The sequence below is a fragment of the Oncorhynchus masou genome, chromosome 19 (assembly GCF_036934945.1).
Source record: "Oncorhynchus masou masou isolate Uvic2021 chromosome 19, UVic_Omas_1.1, whole genome shotgun sequence".
Classification (NCBI taxonomy): Eukaryota; Metazoa; Chordata; class Actinopteri; order Salmoniformes; family Salmonidae; genus Oncorhynchus; species Oncorhynchus masou.
Window position 1 is genome coordinate 38,378,588 of NC_088230.1, and position 19,826 is coordinate 38,398,413.

The 19,826-nt window shown below is 44.8% G+C and overlaps 1 protein-coding gene across 1 annotated transcript in view; it reads left to right on the forward strand.

Annotated features, from left to right (window-relative positions):
- Nucleotides 1–18,833, forward strand: part of LOC135505674 (steroid hormone receptor ERR2-like) — a 46,951-nt gene extending 28,118 nt beyond the window's left edge. The window contains exons 2-4 of the mRNA XM_064924720.1: nt 746–1,173; nt 17,596–17,712; nt 18,646–18,833. Of these exons, the coding sequence (XP_064780792.1) occupies nt 759–1,173; nt 17,596–17,712; nt 18,646–18,833 (720 nt within the window). The 5' untranslated portion in view covers nt 746–758. The remainder of the gene's footprint in view (nt 1–745; nt 1,174–17,595; nt 17,713–18,645) is intronic.
- The last annotated feature ends 993 nt before the right edge of the window (nt 18,834–19,826 follow it).

The following is a 19,826-nucleotide window of genomic DNA, read 5'->3' on the forward strand; positions in this document are numbered from 1 at the left end:
TTAACCAGGTAGGCATGTTGAGAACAAGTTCTCATTTACAATTGCGACCTGGCCAAGATAAAGCAAAGCAGTTCGACACATACAACGACACAGAGTTACACATGGATTAAAACAAACATACAGTCAATAATACAGTAGAAACAAGTCTATATACGATGTGAACAAATGAGGTGAGATAAGGGAGGTAAAGGCAAAAAAAAGGCCATGGTGGCAAAGTAAATACAATATAGCAAGTAAAACACTGGAATGGTAGATTTGCAATGGAAGAATGTGCAAAGTAGAAATAAAAATAATGGGGTGCAAAGGAGCAAAATAATAAAAAATATTAAATACAGTAGGGGAAGAGGTAGTTGTTTGGGCTAAAATATAGGTGGGCTATGTGCAGGTGCAGTAATCTGTGAGCTGCTCTGACAGTTGGTGCTTAAAGCTAGTGAGGGAGATAAGTGTTTCCAGTTTCAGTGCTTTTTGTAGTTCATTCCAGTCATTGGCAGCAGAGAACTGGAAGGAGAGGCGGCCAAAGAAAGAATTGGTTTTGGGGGTGACTAGAGAGATATACCTGCTGGAGCGTGTGCTACAAGTGGGAGATGCTATGGTGACCAGCGAGCTGAGATAAGGGGGGACTTTACCTAGATCAGAGACTCACCAGCAGCAAGAGCGACCTCATTGATGTATACAGAGAAGAGAGTTAAAGAAAGATAAAGATGATATACAGTTATCTTCTCCTCTATTTCCTGTGTTCCTATAGGTTGCTGAGCAGGATGCCCTCTGACCTCCAGGAGCGTCACCTGACCTCCAGCTGCGGCTCCTATATCAAGACCGAGCCCTCTTCCCCTTCCTCCTCATTGGTTGACACTGTCAGCCACCACAGCCCCTCGGCCAATAGCGACGTCAGCGGCAGTTACATCAACGTAAACAACCTCAACGGAAGCTCGCACGTCCTCGACTCCCCGCCCATGTTCAACCCGGGCATGCTGGGAGGGGGCGGAGCCTGTCTCCGGAGGTATGACGACTGCGGAGAGGGCGTGGCAGATGATTCTCCAATCAAGTGCGAGTATATGTTGAATGCAATACCAAAAAGGCTGTGTCTGGTGTGTGGGGACATCGCATCAGGGTACCACTATGGGGTCGCCTCCTGTGAGGCCTGCAAAGCCTTCTTCAAAAGGACCATACAAGGTATAGTACCACTCACTCCCTCCTTCACTCACTCACAGTGGTTCACCTCTCACATCTGTTGAGGCCCCAGTACATTAACTGTTGGATGATCCTATGTGGTCCCTATGTGACTCAGTTGAGAGTTGCCAGGGTTACAGTCACAGATATACTAAACCAGTTGAGAGTTGCCAGGGTTACAGTCACAGATATACTAAACCAGTTGACAGTTGCCAGGGTTACAGTCACAGATATACTAAACCAGTTGACAGTTGCCAGGGTTACAGTCACAGATATACTAAACCAGTTGACAGTTGCCAGGGTTACAGTCACAGATATACTAAACCAGTTGACAGTTGCCAGGGTTACAGTCACAGATATACTAAACCAGTTGACAGTTGCCAGGGTTAAAGTCACAGATATACTAAACCAGTTGACAGTTGCCAGGGTTACAGTCACAGATATATTAAGCCAGTTAACAGTTGCCAGGGTTACAGTCACAGATATACCAGGGTTACAGTCACAGATATACTAAACCAGTTGACAGTTGCCAGGGTTACAAAACCAGTTGCTTTGGATAAAAGTGTCTGCTAAATGTCATTTTATTTCTATTTTTTTTAGTCAGCAGACGCTCTAATCCAGAGCAACATACAAGTAAGTAAAACGACGTCATATCATGAACATTGCAAGTTTTACAACTTTCAACCCCCCCAAAAAAGACGTCGTTGCTAACGACATAATCAAATATTAGGTACAATACAATCTTCTGCTCCGTTCCATTGGTCCCATTTTATTTGGATAGTCCGCATTGTCCATTTGTAGATGCTCTACAGATGGCCATACTATCAACAAACCTTCTGTTGATAAGCAACTGGTTAGTAAGGTTACGGATGGTGTTACGGTTAGGTTTAGGTTGAGGGGTAAGGGTTAAGTTTAGAATTAGGATAAATAAGGGCTAAGGTTAGGGTTAAAGCTAGGGTTAGGGTTAGTAGATATTTGCATAAATATAGGATCTTAATTTGATCACCTTGTTGCAGGAGAACTTTGTTGCAATGGAGGGCATTTTAGACTTTTAGTCTATTTGAGTTGTTAAATGGCTTCTGAAGATTATAATTTCCACTTTGAAATTTCAGACTTGATTTTCCCGTCCAAATTTTTTTTATCAATCCTTACAAAAATATCCATTAATTATAATCGACATAATAATTCACATTTCGTGTTGCTGCAGGATTCTGTTCCTGCTGTAGCAAACTGGCTCAAATTAAGATCCTACATCTGTCGTTGAAATGTTACTGATGGTCTGTAATAGTCTGTAGAGCGTTTACACATGGAACTATCCATATAAAGAGATGAGGAGATAACAGGCCCGTGTTGCCCCAATGACGTGTGTAGTGTTAGGGAAGTCATACCGTGTTGTAGTGAGCATTCATGTTTTCCCAACTTTAAATACGCTGGAAATGATGTTGACGTTAGCTTTGTGTATGTGTGTGTGTGTTCGTTTATTGTTCACCTACCTGCAATTGCTAATAACCCATCCCAACCGCCTGACTATATGTGTAACGCTCGTCGTTGGAAGGAGGAGACCAAGGTGCAGCGTGGTAGGCGTATATCTTTCTTTTATTGAGGCTCTGGACTGCCGACCATCGCTGGAGGCTCCGGACCTTGGATCGTCTCTGCAGGCTCCGGGCCATGGATCATCACTGGAGGCTTCTTACCATGGATCATCACTGGAGGCTTCTTACCATGGATCATCACTGGAGGCTTCTTACCATGGATCATCACTGGAGACTCCGGGCCATAGATCATCACTGGAGGCTCTGTGCCATGGATCATCACTGGAGGCTTCATGCTCTGGATCATCACTGGAGGCTCTGGACCATGGATCATCACTGGAGGCTCCAGGCCATGGATCAACACTGCAGGCTTTGGGCCATGGATCATCACTGGAGGCTTCGTGCCATGGATGCACTGGAGGTCTGGAGCATAGAGCTGGCACAACGCGTCCTGGACAAAGGACCACCTTCGCACGGCAAGTGCGGGGATCTGGCACAGGACGCACTGGGCTGTGAAGGCACACCGGAGATACAGCACATAGAGCCGGCGCAGGATATCCTGGACCAAGGAGGCTCACTGGAGACCAGGCGCGCTGAGCCGGCACCATCCGACCTGGACAGATGGCCACTTTCGCACGGCAAGTGTGGGGAGCTGGCACAGCACACACCGGACTGTGGATGCGTACTGGAGACCGCAAAACATGGTGCCTGCCCGTATCACCACAAAACATGGTGCCTGCCTGGCCACACTCTCCCCATGGGGAGTTGGCTCTGGTACAACCCCTGGCTCCACCAACCACCCCGTGGTTGTGAACCCCGGAGTCTCCTCCTACGTCTAGGAGGTGCTCCACTCCCTTCTCTCCCGTGTCCCTGCTCCTCCTGGCCACGCTGCTTGGTCCGTTTGTGGTGGGATCTTCTGTAACGCTCGTCGTTGGAAGGAGTAGACCAAGGTGCAGCGTGGTAGGCGTACATCTTTCTTTTATTGATGACACCAAAAAACAACAAATACAAAACGAAACGCACAGTTCTGTAGGGCTGGAAAGCAACTATACAAAAACAAGATCCCACAAACTAAGGTGGTAAAAAGGCTGCCTAAGTATGATCCCCAATCAGAGACAACGATAGACAGCTGCCTCTGATTGGGAACCATACACGGCCAACAAAGAAATTGACAAAATAGATTGCCCACCCTAGTCACACCCTGACCTAACCAAATAGAGAATTAAAAGATCTCTTAAGGTCAAGGTGTGACAATATGTGACAAAGTGAACATCTGAGGCTCGTACCCGACCCTGACCCGTTAGTATAGAACATGAGCTGTAGGCCCAACTAGGTCTCACAGTCTTATGTCAGAATTAGACACTCATCCATGTTTCTCAAACATCAAATTTCGAAGATGTTGCAAATGTGTTTAATTAAGTTTAGGCATTAACTAACCTCTACAGGATCGGTAAGTAACAAGAAAATTTCCCAGGATATCGACATATCTGATATTGGCAGAAAGCTTAAATCCTTGTTAATCAAACTGCACTGTCCAATTTACAGTAGCTATTACAGTGAAAGAATACCATGTCATTGTTTGAGGAGCGTGCACAGTTATGAACTTGAAAAGTTATTAATAAACAAATTAGGCACATTTGGGCAGTCTTGATACAAATGTTTGAACATAAATGCAATGGTTCATTGGATCAGTATAAGACTTTGAACATACACTGCTGCCATCTTGTGGCCAAAATCTAAATTGCACCTGGGCTGGAATAATACATTATGACCATGCTCTTGCACCTCAAAGGTGATAATTATCTTTTACCAGATCTAAGGTGTTATATTCTGCAACATTGATTTCACATTTCCACAAACTTCAAACTGTTTCCTTTCAAATGGTATCATGAATATGCATATGCTTGCTTCAAGTCCTGAGATACAGGCAGTTAAATTTGGGTGTGTCATTTTAGGCGAAAATGTGAAAAAATGGTCCGATCCTTAAGAGGAAAAAAAATCTCTAAAAATAATTTCTATCGCTGGATTCAAACAGATGCTTATCTTCACACACAAAATATGTCACATTTTAAGAAGATAAATTATGGAAGTGGGCGGTGTTTAGCCATAATTACAACTTTGTGGCTGTGTTAACAAGTGACGACCAGGGAGAATGCTTTTGCTAGCAAAGGACGTAGCCTGATGACGAAATGCTTTACTCAGTGAGGTCACTCCTATAGAATTATACTGTATGGTCACTCCCACTGAGGCCAAATCTGAAGGGTTGATATCCTAGGCTTATATGTGCTGTGTGTTCAATAGCCTGTTGATGACGTTACACCAAGAAACACTTACCTTGATGAAAGCCCCCAACCTAAAGATACACTTACCTTGATTAAAGCCCCCAACATCAGGAAATTGAAAGTGGCTTTCTTCTGGAACCAAGTTACAGCTTCCTCAGTACATAAATACCCACACAACAATATAACAAGTCATACTGTGGGGTGCTGGACCCAGTCAGGTATTTATATAACAAGTCATACTGTGGGGTGTTGTACCCAGTCAGGTCTTTATATAACAAGTCATACTGTGGGGTGTTGGACCCAGTCAGGTCTTTATATAACAAGTCATACTGTGGGGTGTTGGACCCAGTCAGGTCTTTATATAACAAGTCATACTGTGGGGTGATGGACCCAGTCAGGTCTTTATATAACAAGTCATACTGTGGGGTGTTGGACCCAGTCAGGTCTTTATATAACAAGTCATACTGTGGGGTGTTGGACCCAGTCAGGTCTTTATATAACAAGTCATACTGTGGGGTGTTGGACCCAGTCAGGTCTTTATTTAACAAGTCATACTGTGGGGTGCTGGACCCAGTCAGGTCTTTATATAACAAGTCATAATGTGGGGTGCTGGACCCAGTCAGGTCTTTATATAACAAGTCATACTGTGGGGTGTTGGACCCAGTCAGGTCTTTATATAACAAGTCATACTGTGTGGTGCTGGACCCAGTCAGGTCTTTATATAACAAGTCATACTGTGGGGTGTTGGACCCAGTCAGGTCTTTATATAACAAGTCATACTGTGGGGTGCTGGACCCAGTCAGGTCTTTATATAACAAGTCATACTGTGGGGTGTTGGACCCAGTCAGGTCTTTATATAACAAGTCATACTGTGGGGTGCTGGACCCAGTCAGGTCTTTATATAACAAGTCATACTGTGGGGTGATGGACCCAGTCAGGTCTTTATATAACAAGTCATACTGTGGGGTGCTGGACCCAGTCAGGTCTTTATATAACAAGTCATACTGTGGGGTGCTGGACCCAGTCAGGTCTTTATATAACAAGTCATACTGTGGGGTGCTGGACCCAGTCAGGTCTTTATATAACAAGTCATACTGTGGGGTGCTGGACCCAGTCAGGTCTTTATATAACAAGTCATACTGTGGGGTGCTGGACCCAGTCAGGTCTTTATATAACAAGTCATACAGTGGGGTGTTGGACCCAGTCAGGTCTTTATATAACAAGTCATACTGTGGGGTGCTGGACCCAGTCAGGTCTTTGACACCTTCGCTCACTCCCCCGCTGAAGATCAGCCACAAAATGTTGGCACCATTGTAGTAGGTTGTAATCAAGCCCTGGTCTTCAGCATGGGAACAGAAGAGGACTAGCTGGTGAGGTCGTCTCAGGTTGGACTATTGAAGACCACCAGCGGTCCTCCTCTCTCCTCTGTGGCATTGAGTTGCCCATCACCAGTTTCTCCTTACTTCCTCTCTGCTTCTTTTCTCCTTCGTGGAGGATAGATCTTAATGGAACTCGTCTGTCTGATTCCACAGGAGGCTCAGTCAATAACATGGGCCACTGTGACTAAAAACCTGGCTGTTCAGTGGGGAGGGGGGGGTTAGTGTGTGTGTGTGTGTGGGGGAAATCAGGGGTGGTCAGTTAGGACACTAAGGCAATGACAATAGAAGAGAGAGAGAGAGAGAGAGAGAGAGAGAGAGAGAGAGAGAGAGAGAGAGAGAGGAAAGAGAGGGAAATGAGGAAAGAGAGGGAGATGAGGAAAGAGAGGGAGATGAGGAAAGAGAGGGAGATGAGGAAAGAGAGAGAGATGAGGAAAGAGAGGGAGATGAGGAAAGAGAGGGAGATGAGGAAAGAGTGAGGAAAGAGAGGGAGATGAGGGAGATGGAGAAAGAGAGGGAGATGAGGAAAGAGAGGGAGATGAGGAAAGAGAGAGAGATGAGGAAAGAGAGGGAGATGAGGAAAGAGAGGAGATGAGGAAAGAGAGGGAGATGAGGAAGAGAGAGAAGATGAGGAAAGAGATGGGAGATGAGGAAAGAGAGAGAGATGAGGAAAGAGAGGGAGATGAGATGGGGAAAGAGAGGGAGATGAGGAAAGAGAGGGAGATGAGGAAAGAGAGGGAGATGAGGAAAGAGAGGGAGATGAGGAAAGAGAGAGAGATGAGGAAAGAGAGGGAGATGAGGAAAGAGAGGGAGATGAGGAAAGAGAGGGAGATGAGGAAAGAGAGGGAGATGAGGGAGATGGGGAAAGAGAGGGAGATGAGGAAAGAGAGGGAGATGAGGAAAGAGAGGGGGAGATGAGGAAAGAGAGGGAGATGAGGAAAGAGAGAGAGATGAGGAAAGAGAGGGAGATGAGGAAAGAGAGGGAGATGAGGAAAGAGAGGGAGATGAGGAAAGAGAGGGAGATGAGGAAAGAGAGGGAGATGAGGGAGATGGGGAAAGAGAGGAGATGAGAAGAGAGGGAGATGAGGAAGAGAGAGGGAGATGAGGAAAGAGAGGGAGATGAGGAAAGAGAGGAGATGAGGAAAGAGAGGGAGATGAGGAAAGAGATGAGGAAATAGGGAGATGAGGAAAGAGGGAGGAGGAAATGAGGAAAGAGAGAGAGATGAGGAAAGAGAGGGAGATGAGGAAAGAGAGGGAGATGAGGAAAGAGAGGGAGATGAGGAAAGAGAGAGAGATGAGGAAAGAGGGAGAGATGAGGAAAGAGAAGGAGATGAGTTGCGAGAGATGAGAGAGAGAAATATACATTCTTGGCACTGGTTGAAAGGAGAGGCCCTCCTTCCTAATGGATTGGTAGCAGGGATGGTGGAGGACAAGGAGAGGTTCAGCTAGAGTGGGGATGAGAAGGTGGAGCACAGCATTGCATAATAATTCATCAACATTTAGAGGAAAAGAGAGGTTAAGGAAGGGTAGAAGAGTGCCGGAGAGAGAAGGACGTCCTCTGAGGGGATAAAAAGGTGGACTGTTATTATACCCTTGTGAAATAACCTGATCCATTAAGGGGATATGTGAGGATACTCTGTTAGATGTCATGTTAACGGGATGTTTTATGGACAGGGTCAGAATGGACCTGTTTTTCCCTGCATCAGGTTACTTTAATATATTGGTTTAAATTATGGAATTATTACTACTGAAATGACATTATTACAACAGTTTGACATTATTACTACTGAAATGACATTATTACAACAGTTTGACATTATTACAACAGTTTGACATTATTACAACAGTTTGACATTATTACTACAGTTTGACATTATTACTACAGTTTGACATTATTACTACAGTTTGACATTATTACAACAGTTTGACATTATTACTACAGTTTGACATTATTTCTACAGTTTGACATTATTACAACAGTTTGACATTATTACAACAGTTTGACATTATTACTACAGTTTAACATTATTACTACGGTTACAACGTTATTAATACAGTTTGACATTATTACTATGGTTACAACATTATTACAACAGTTGGACATTATTACTATGGTTACAACATTATTACTACAGTTTGACATTATTACAACAGTTTGACATTATTACTACAGTTTGACATTATTACAACAGTTTGACATTATTACAACAGTTTGACATTATTACAACGGTTACAACATTATTACTACAGTTTGACATTATTACTACAGTAATGACATTATTACTACAGTTTGACATTATTACAACAGTTTGACATTATTACAACAGTTTGACATTATTACTACAGTTTAACATTATTACTACAGTTTGACATTATTACAACAGTTTGACATTATTACTACAGTTTAACATTATTACTACAGTTTGACATTATTACAACAGTTTGACATTATTACTACTGAAATTACATTATTACAACAGTTTGACATTATTACTACAGTTTGACATTATTACTACAGTTTTACATTATTACAACAGTTTGACATTATTACAACAGTTTGACATTATTACAACAGTTTGACATTATTACTACAGTTTGACATTATTACAACAGTTTGACATTATTACTACAGTTTAACATTATTACTACATTTTGTCATTATTACAACAGTTTGACATTATTACTACAGTTTAACATTATTACTACAGTTTGACATTATTACAACAGTTTGACATTATTTCTACTGAAATGACATTATTACAACAGTTTGACATTATTACTACAGTTTGACATTATTACAACAGTTTGACATGATTACAACAGTTTGACATTATTACTACAGTTTAACATTATTACTACAGTTTGACATTATTACAACAGTTTGACATTATTACTACAGTTTAACATTATTACTACAGTTTGACATTATTACTACAGTTTGACATTATTACAACAGTTTGACATTATTACTACGGTTACAACATTATTACTACAGTTACAACGTTATTACTACAGTTTGACATTATTACAACAGTTTGACATTATTACTACAGTTTGACATTATTACAACAGTTTGACATTATTACTACAGTTTTACATTATTACTACAGTTTGACATTATTACAACAGTTTGACATTATTACTACAGTTTGACATTATTACAACAGTTTGACATTATTACTACAGTTTGACATTATTACAACAGTTTGACATTATTACTACAGTTTGACATTATTACTACAGTTTGACATTATTACTACGGTTACAACATTATTACTACAGTTTGACATTATTACAACAGTTTAACATTATTATTACAGTTTGACATTATTACTACAGTTTGACATTATTACTACAGTTTAACATTATTATTACGGTTATAACATCATTACTACTGTTACAACCTTATTACAACAGTTTGACATTATTACTACAGTTTGACATTATTACTACAGTTTAACATTATTACAACAGTTTGACATTATTACAACAGTTTGACATTATTACTACGGTTACAACATTATTACTATGGTTACAACATTATTACTACAGTTTGACATTATTACAATAGTTTGACATTATTACTACGGTTACAACATCATTACTACTGTTACAACATTATTACAACAGTTTGACATTATTACTACAGATTTAAATTATTACTACAGTTTGACATGATTACTATGGTTACAACATTATTAATACAGTTTGACATTATTACTATGGTTACAACATTATTACTACAGTTTGACATTATTACTACAGTTTGACATTATTACTACAGTAATGACATTATTATTACAGTTACAACATTATTACTACAGTTTGACATTATTACTATGGTTACAACATTATTACTATGGTTACAACATTATTACTACAGATTGACATTATTACTACAGTTTGACATGATTACTACGGTTACAACATTATTACTACAGTTTGACATTATTACTATGGTTACAACATTATTACAACAGTTTGAAATTATTACTACAGTTACAACATCATTACTACAGTTTGACATTATTACTACGGTTACAACATTATTACTACAGTTTGACATTATTACTACAGTAATGACATTATTATTACAGTTACAACATTATTACTACAGTTGGACATTATTACTATGGTTACAACATTATTACAACAGTTTGACATTATTACAACAGTAATGACATTATTACTACAGTTTGACATTATTACTACAGTTTTAACATTATTACTACAGTTTGACATTATTACAACAGTTTCACATTATTACTACAGTTTGACATTATTACAACAGTTTGACATTATTACTACAGTTTGACATTATTACTACAGTTTGACATTATTAGTACGGTTACAACATTATTACTACAGTTTGACATTATTACAACAGTTTAACATTATTACTACAGTAATGACATTATTACTACAGTTTGACATTATTACTACAGTTTAACATTATTATTACGATTATAACATCATTACTACTGTTACAACCTTATTACAACAGTTTGACATTATTACTACCGTTTGACATTATTACTACAGTTTAACATTATTATTACGGTTATAACATCATTACTACTGTTACAACATTATTACAACAGTTTGACATTATTATTACTTACAGTTTTACTACATTATTACTACAGTTTAACATTATTACAACAGTTTAACATTATTACAACAGTTTGACATTATTACAACAGTTTGACATTATTACCTTTCTTGCAAACTTACAACATTATTACTATGGTTACAACATTATTACTACAGTTTGACATTATTACAATAGTTTAAACATTATTACTACGGTTACAACATCATTACTACTGTTACAACATTATTACAACAGTTTGACATTATTACTACAGATTTAAATTATTACTACAGTTTGACATGATTACTATGGTTACAACATTATTACAACAGTTTGACATTATTACTACAGTTACAACATTATTACTACAGTTTGACATTATTACTACGGTTACAACATTATTACTACAGTTTGACATTATTACTACAGTTTGACATTATTACTACAGTAATGACATTATTATTACAGTTACAACATTATTACTACAGTTGGACATTATTACTATGGTTACAACATTATTACTACAGTTTGACATTATTACTACAGTAATGTCATTATCATTACATTTACATTTAAGTCATTTAGCAGACGCTCTTATCCAGAGCGACTTACAAGTTAATTTTTACCTTTATTTAACCAGGCAAAAAGTTTAAGAACAGGGATTCTTATTTTTCAATGAGGAAAGGGAACAGTGACTGTTAACTGCCTGTTCAGGGGCAAAGGTCATGTTTTATCCTTGTCAGAGTACATATTTTGAACTCAAACCTTCAATGCACAAAAAGGAATTAAACAGCAGGCCACATCCTTCTGTTATCAGGTCTGGTCTGGGTTGGTCTGGATGTTTAGGTATGGGTCTGGATCTTGGTCTGGTCTGGATCTAGGTCTGGTCTGGGTCTGGGTTTGGTCTGGGTCTGGTCTGGCCTGGGTCTGGTCTGGTCTGGGTCTAGTCTAGGTCTGGTCAAGGTCTGGTCTGGGTCTGGTCTGGATCTGGTCTGGGTCTGGTCTGGGTCTGGTCAGGCCTGATCTGGTCTGGGTCTAGTCTAGGTCTGGTCTAGGTCTGGGTCTGGGTCTGGTCTGGGTCTGGTCTAGTCTGGATCTGGGTCTGGATCTGGGTCTGGTCTGGGTCTGGGTCTGGTCTAGTCTGGATCTGGGTCTGGATCTGGTCTGGATCTGGGTCTGGTCTGGTCTGGGTCTGGTCTGGATCTGGTCTGGATCTGGGTCTGGTCTGGGTCTGGGTCTGGGTCTGGGTCTGGGTCTGGTCTGGGTCTGGGTCTGGGTCTGGGTCTGGGTCTGGGTCTGGACTGGTCTGGGTCTAGTCTGGATCTGGGTCTGGTCTGGGCCTGGTCTTGCCTGGGTCTGGTTTGGTCTGAGTCTGGGTCTGAGTCTGGTCTGGAACTGGGTCTGCTCTGGGTCTGGATATGGATCTGGGCCTGGGTCTGGTCTGGTCTGGTCTGGATCTGGGTCTGGTCTGGATCTGGGTCTAGTCTGGGTCTGGGTCTGGACGCAAACCATAGTTTGCAGTGCATCAGTACCACTGTCATGGAGGACATAAACTCAAGCACCGAAGTAGCAACTGAGGTGGAACCAACAACAATAGTGGAACTCACCCAGCCTCCCAGACCTGCAGTCGAGAGGAGACTACCAGGGCACAGACCGTATGTGAAGTGGCCTGGCGCCAGTGACAAGAAGTTGTGGGAAACAGTGAATACTGACCTTACTTTGACCCTCGAGAGACTTCGAGGCACAGTGGAGAAGAAGTTGGAGAGGATGGGGGACATCATCTATGAGTACGGGACAGAAAGATTTGGAGTGGAAGAGGCAAAAGGCGGGAGAAAGGTTCCAACCCCACCAGTTTCCAGGAGGCAACAAGAAATCAAGCGCCTCGTTCAAGAAAGGCGGCAGCTTAAGAAACAGTGGAAGAAGGCCTCGGAAGTGGAAAAGGAGGGCATAGAGGCACTTCAGGCTGACATCAAAACCCGGTTGGCATCCCTCCGTAGAGCAGAGAACCTACGGAAACGCAGAAGGAAGAAAGAACAAACTAGAACTCGATTCTACAAAGATCCTTTCAAGTTCCTTAAAAGTCTCTTCACAAAGGAAAAAAGTGGAGCTCTAAAAACAACAAAGAAAGACCTAGAGGAGCACCTGAGAATAACAAACGTTGACTCAAAGCGACATGAACATCTGGCCATCCCATCAGATATCCCACCCATTGAACCCCCGGAACATCATATTGAGATCAGCCCTCCGACATGGAAAGAGGTGGAAAACACAGTTCGACGGGCAAGAACAGCATCAGCCCCGGGGCCAAATGGAGTCCCGTACAAAGTGTATAAGAACGCACCAGACGTCCTGAGGTTCCTCTGGAGGCTTATGAGAACAGCTTGGCAGAAGAAGATAATACCCAAAGTGTGGCGTAGGGCAGGCGGGGTCCTGATCCCTAAGGAGAAGGATGCAGTGAACATCAGCCAATTCCGCCCAATCTCCTTATTGAATGTCGAGGGTAAAATCTTCTTTAGGGTCATTGCCCAGAGGATGGCCGAGTACCTGCAAAGGAATGCGTACGTCGATACATCTGTACAGAAGGCAGGAATATCAGGGTTCTCTGGCTGCTTTGAACATTCCAGCATGATCTGGCACCAGATCCAAATGGCCAAGGTGGAGAAAAGGGACCTCCATGTAGTCTTCCTCGACCTCGCCAATGCATTTGGCTCTGTGCCCCATGAACTCCTGTGGTCTGCCTTCAGACTTTTCCACATACCGGACACCATCACAAACCTGGTGAAGTCGTACTTCCAGGATCTGCAGTTCTGCTTCACCACCTCAGAGTTCACCACCTCATGGCAGTGCCTGAATGTAGGTATAATGGCGGGATGTACCATTTCTCCGTTGGCATTCACAATGGCAATGGAGGTTATCATCAGATCCTCAAAATGGGTTGCTGGTGGACAGCGAGTCGACTCTGGTTTCCGCCTCCCTCCACTCAGAGCCTACATGGACGACATTACAACATTGACCACCACTGTCCCATGCACCAGGAGACTGCTCAGAAAACTCGAGGAGAACATCAGCTGGGCCCGTATGAAGATTAAACCATCCAAGTCACGCAGCATCTCGATTGTGAAGGGAGTACTCTCTGACCTGAAATTCTTCATCGGAGATGACCAAATCCCAACAGTGTCTGAGCAGCCGGTAAAAAGCCTTGGAAGGTGGTATGATGCAAGCCTGAAGGACAAAGACCAGGTGCAACAGCTGCGCAAAGACATCAGTAGTAGCCTACAGTCCATCGACAACACCCAGCTACCTGGAAAGTTAAAGGCCTGGTGTCTGCAGTTTGGTCTCCTACCCCGGGTGTTGTGGCCCTTAGCACTGTATGAGGTTCCAATCTCAACAGTGGAGAAGATGGAAAGAGGAGTCACAGGCTACTTAAAGAAGTGGCTCGGAGTTCCACGATGCCTTACCACCATAGGCCTCTATGGAGATGGTGTCCTCAAGCTGCCACTCACCAGTCTAACAGAGGAATTCAAGTGTGCAAAAACCAGGCTCCAGATGACACTGAATGAATCTCGAGACCCAGTGGTGAGCAACAACGCGCCGACCTTGGCAACTGGGCGCAAATGGAGGCCAGGAAAAGCAGTCCAGGAGGCAACAGCAGCCCTCAGACATGCTGACATTGTGGGTCATGTTCAGCAAGGAAGAGGAGGCCTTGGGCTAACTAGCCGTGCTGCTTGGAGTAAGGCCACTGCACCAGAGCGGCGGAAGATGGTAGTGCAGGAAGTACGCCATCAGGAGGAGGCTGCAAGGAGTGCCAAGGCAGTCTCTCTTGCCAAACAGGGACAGTGGACTCGATGGGACAGTGTGGAGAAGAGGAAGATCAGCTGGAAGGATCTGTGGGCCATGGAAGCGAGGCGGTTGAGCTTTTCAATCAGAGCAACATATGACGTCCTTCCAACACCAGTTAATCTTCACCAATGGTATGGTGAAGATCCGGACTGTGCCCTCTGTTCCATGCCAGCCAACCTCAGGCACATTCTCACAGGGTGTAAAACAAGCCTCACCCAAGGACGCTACACTTGGCGTCACAACCAAGTCCTTAAAAACCTTGCGTCCGCACTGGAGGATAAGCGAGCTGCCACCAACTCCCTACCACCCACAGCAGCATCACACTCCTTACGGACAAACTTTGTCCGCGAAGGGGTTAAACCACCGAAGAGCGGCTCTACACCATTAGAGCGAGACCAGCTGCGCTTGGCCCGCGACTGGAAAATGCTAGCTGACATTGGCCGGCAACTTGTGTTTCCTCCGGAGATCGCAACCACCGCCCTAAGACCTGACATGGTGCTCTGGTCCCGTTCACTCAATAAGGTCTTCATCATTGAGCTCACAGTACCCTGGGAAAACTCAGTAGATGAGGCTTATGAGCGAAAACATCTGCGCTATGCTGATCTAGCTGCCGAAGCACGGCATCATGGCTGGAACACAGAAGTCCGACCAGTGGAGGTGGGCTGCAGAGGTTTTGTGGCAACATCTACAACCAGACTGCTTAGAGACCTGGGAATTAAGGGCCAGAGCCAGCGTTCGGCAATCAAAGCTGTATCAGAGGCGGCAGAAGGCAGCAGTCAGTGGCTCTGGATGAAGAGGAAAGACCCCAGCTGGGCCCCGAAGTGAGAGGGCCAGGAGGTATGCGGTCAACAATGCTTGACTCAGGGAGGAGGACGCCCCTGCCATGCATAGTCCCATGGGATGTTGGCTATCAACAACAAGGCAACTCCTATGACTAATTGGGAATGGGACGCAAGCGTAGGATTGATCACCCTGTCGCTGGCCGCCTTTGGGGAGGGTGTATAGTGTGAAAGGCCGAAACACCCTAGGAACCAAAGGTACACTACTGACGATGCGCTCCCCAAATTTCACCACGTTCACTGTTTATTAACTCTTGGAAGTGCTTGCACAACGGATAGTAACATCTCATCCTGTGTTCTTGGAATCTGGTCTGGTCTGGTCTGGGTCTGGCCTGGGTCTGGGTCTGGTCTGGTCTGGTCTGGTCTGGGTCTGGGTCTCGTCTGGATCTGGGTCTGGTCTGACTCTGGCTCTGGTCTGGATCTGGGTATGGTTCTGGTCTGGGTCTGGTCTGGGTCTAGTCTGGCCTGGGTCTGGGTCTAGCCTGGGTCTGGTCTGGGTCTGGGTCTGGTCTGGGTTTGTTCTGGATCTGGATTTGGGTCTGGACTGGGTCTGGTCTGGTCTGGGTCTAGTCTGGGTCTGGGTCTGGGTCTGGTCTGGGTCTGGTCTGGGTCTGGCCTGGGTCTGGCCTGGCTCTGGTCTGGATCTGGGTATGGTTCTGGTCTGGGTCTGGTCTGGGTCTAGTCTGGGTCTGGGTCTGGGTCTGGTCTGGGTCTGGTCTGGGTCTGGTCTGGCCTGGGTCTGGTCTGGATCTGGTCTGGGTCTGGTCTAAATCTGGATCTGGTTCCGGTCTGGATCTGGTCTGGGTCTAGTCTAGGTCTGGTCTAGGTCTGGTCTGGGTCTGGTCTTGATCTGGTCTGGGTCTGGGTCTGGTCTGGGTCTAGTCTAGGTCTGGTCTAGGTCTAGGACTGGGTCTGGGTCTGGTCTGGGTCTAGTCTAGGTCCGGTCTGGGTCTGGGTCTGGGTCTGGGTCTGGTCTGGATCTGCTCTGGGTCTGGGTCTGGTCTGGATCTGGGTCTGGTCTGGGTCTTGGTCTGGTCTGGATCTAGGTCTGGTCTGGGTCTGGGTCTTGTCTGGGTCTGGTCTGGCCTGGGTCTATTCTGGTCTGGTCTGGTCTGGGTCTGGTCTAGGTCTGGTCTGGGTCTGGTCTGGATCTGGTCTGGGTCTGGTCTGGGTCTGGTCTGGTCTGATCTGGTCTGGGTCTAGTCTAGGTCTGGTCTAGGTCTGGGTCTGGGTCTGGTCTGGGTCTAGTCTAGGTCTGGTCTGGGTCTGGTCTAGGTCTGGTCTGGGTCTGTTCTGGATCTGGTCTGGGTCTGATCTGGTCTGGGTCTAGTCTAGGTCTGGTCTAGGTCTAGGACTGGGTCTGGGTCTGGTCTGGGTCTAGTCTAGGTCCGGTCTGGGTCTGGGTCTGGTCTGGGTCTGGTCTGGGTCTGGTCTGGGTCTGGGTCTGGGTCTGGTCTGGGTCTAGTCTAGGTCTGGTCTAGGTCCGGTCTGGGTCTGGGTCTGGGTCTGGTCTGGGTCTGGTCTGGATCTGGTCTGTTCTGGGTCTGTTCTGGGACTGGTCTGGGTCTGTTTCGGGTCTGGGTCTAGTCTGGTTCTGGTCTGGGTCCGGTCTGGGTCTGGTCTGGATGTGGCCAGAATCTGGTCTTGTCTGAATCTGGTCTGGTCTATTCTGGGTCTGGTCTATTCTGGGTCTGGTCTGGGTCTGGATCGAGTCTGGGTCTGGTTTGGGTCTGGGTCTGCTCTAGGTCTGGGTCTGGTTCTGGGTCTGGTCTGGATCTGGGTATGGCCTGGGTCTGGGTCTGGGTCTGGGTCTGGGTCTGGGTCTTGTCTGGGTCTGGTCTGGATCCGTGTCTGGTCTGGGGCTGGATCTGGTCTGGGTCTGGGTCTGGGTCTGGGTCTGGATCTGGGTCTGGGTCTGGTCTGGTCGAGGTCTGGTCTGAGTCTTCTCTACTCTCTCCCCAGGAAACATAGAGTACAGCTGTCCAGCTACTAACGACTGTCAAATCACCAAGAGGAGACGCAAGTCCTGCCAGGCCTGTCGCTTCATGAAGTGTCTCAAAGTGGGCATGCTCAAGGAGGGTGAGTCCATATCCCTCTAACCATTTGTCTCTCTCTGTCTGTCTCTTTCTGTCTCGCTCTGTCTCTCTCTTTGTCTCTTTCTGTCTCTCTCTGTCTCTCTCTCTCTCTGTCTCTTTCTGTCTCTCTCTGTCTCACTCTGTCTCTCTTTGTCTCTTTCTGTATCTCTCTCTCTCTCTCTGTGTCTCTTTCTGTCTCTCTCTGTCTGTCTCTCTCTGTCTCGCTCTGTCTCTCTTTGTCTCTTTCTGTCTCTCTCTGTCTCTCTCTCTCTGTCTCTCTCTCTGTCTCTCTCTGTCTCTTTCTGTCTCTTTCCGCCTCTGTCTCTCTCTCTGTCTCTCTCTGTCTCTCTCTGTCTCTCTCTGTCTCTTTCTGCCTCTGTCTCTCTCTCTCCTCTCTGTCTCTTTCTGCCTCTGTCTCTCTCTCTGTCTCTCTCTGTCTCTTTCTGCCTCTGTCTCTCTCTCTGTCTCTCTCTCTCTCTCTCTGTCACTTTCTGCCTCTGTCTCTCTCTCTCCTCTCTGTCTCTTTCTGTCTCTGTCTCTTTCTGCCTCTGTCTCTCTCTCTGTCTCTCTCTGTCTCTCTCTGTCTCTTTCTGCCTCTGTCTCTCTCTCTCCTCTCTGTCTCTCTCTCTCCTCTCGCTTTCTATTGCTGTCTGTCCATCCTTTTTTTTCAGTTGTTTGGTCAGTCAAAGGGTCAAAAGTATTCTCCGTATACGAACAGGGAGATATTTTCAGAAGTTCCAAAAGGGAAGGCTAGCTGCAAATAGTGAGATACCGATGACATCATCTCTTAGCCTGACACGCGACTCTGTAGGCCTTGTACGGCCCGGGCAGGCTATCTGTTCTGCTGAGGAGATCCATCCCTCCCTACCTCTATACAGTCTGACTAAGGGACAGAGGACATGTGTAACAGTTTTCTCCATGAGACGTCTCTTCTCAGGACCCCGAGTGGGCGTGTTGAAAGGAGTGGGCGTGTTGAAAGGAGTGGGCGTGTTGAAAGGAGTGGGCGTGTTGAAAGGAGTGGGCGTGTTGAAAGGACTGGGCGTGTTGAAAGGAGTGGGCGTGTTGAAAGGAGTGGGCGTGTTGAAAGGAGTGGGCGTGTTGAAAGGAAATGAGTGGGCATGTTGAAAGGAGTGGGCGTGTTGAAAGGAGTGGGTGTGTTGAAAGGAGTGGGCGTGTTGAAAGGAGTGGGCGTGTTGAAAGGACTGGGCGTGTTGAAAGGAGTGGGCGTGTTGAAAGGAGTGGGCGTGTTGAAATGAGTGGGTGTGTTGAAGGAGTGGGTGTGTTGAAAGGAGTGGGCGTGTTGAAAGGAGTGGGCGTGTTGAAAGGAGTGGGCGTGTTGAAAGGAGTGGGCGTGTTGAAAGGAGTGGGTTTCACGCCCTGGTCGTAATATGTTGTGTTTGTCTTCATTTATTTGGTCAGGCCAGGGTGTGACATGGGTTTATTGTGGTGTGTTTTGTCTTGGGTTTTTGTGGGGTGTTGGGTGTGTGGCGTAGTGGGGTTATCTAGCATAGTCTATGGCTGTCTGGAGTGGTTCTCAATCAGAGGCAGGTGTGTATCGTTGTCTCTGATTGGGAACCATATTTAGGCAGCCATATTCTTTGAGTATTTCGTGGGTGATTGTTCCTGTCTCTGTGTTTGTTGTCACCAGATAGGCTGTATAGGTTTTCACGTTCCGTTTGTTGTTTTTTGTATTGTACGTGTTTTTTTTTGTCGTCATTAAACATGTATCAAAAATACCACGCTGCATTTTGGTCCGCTTCTCCCTCACCAGACTAGAACCGTTACACCTTGTGTGTCTCTCTCTCTCTCTCTCAATTCGATTCAAAAGGTTTTTATTGGCATGTGGGAAACATATGTTTACATCGCTAAAGCAAGTGAAATAAACAATAAAAAATTGACAGTAAACATTACAAAGGAATATAGACATTTCAAATGTCATATTATGTCTATATACAGTGTTGTAACGGTGTGGAAATAGTTAAAGTACAAAAGGGAAAATAAATATAAATATGGGTTGTATTTTCAATGGTGTTCGTTCTTCACCGGTTGCTCTTTTCTTGTGGCAACAGGTCATAAATCACACATCTTGTTGCTGTGATGGAACACTGTGGTATTTCA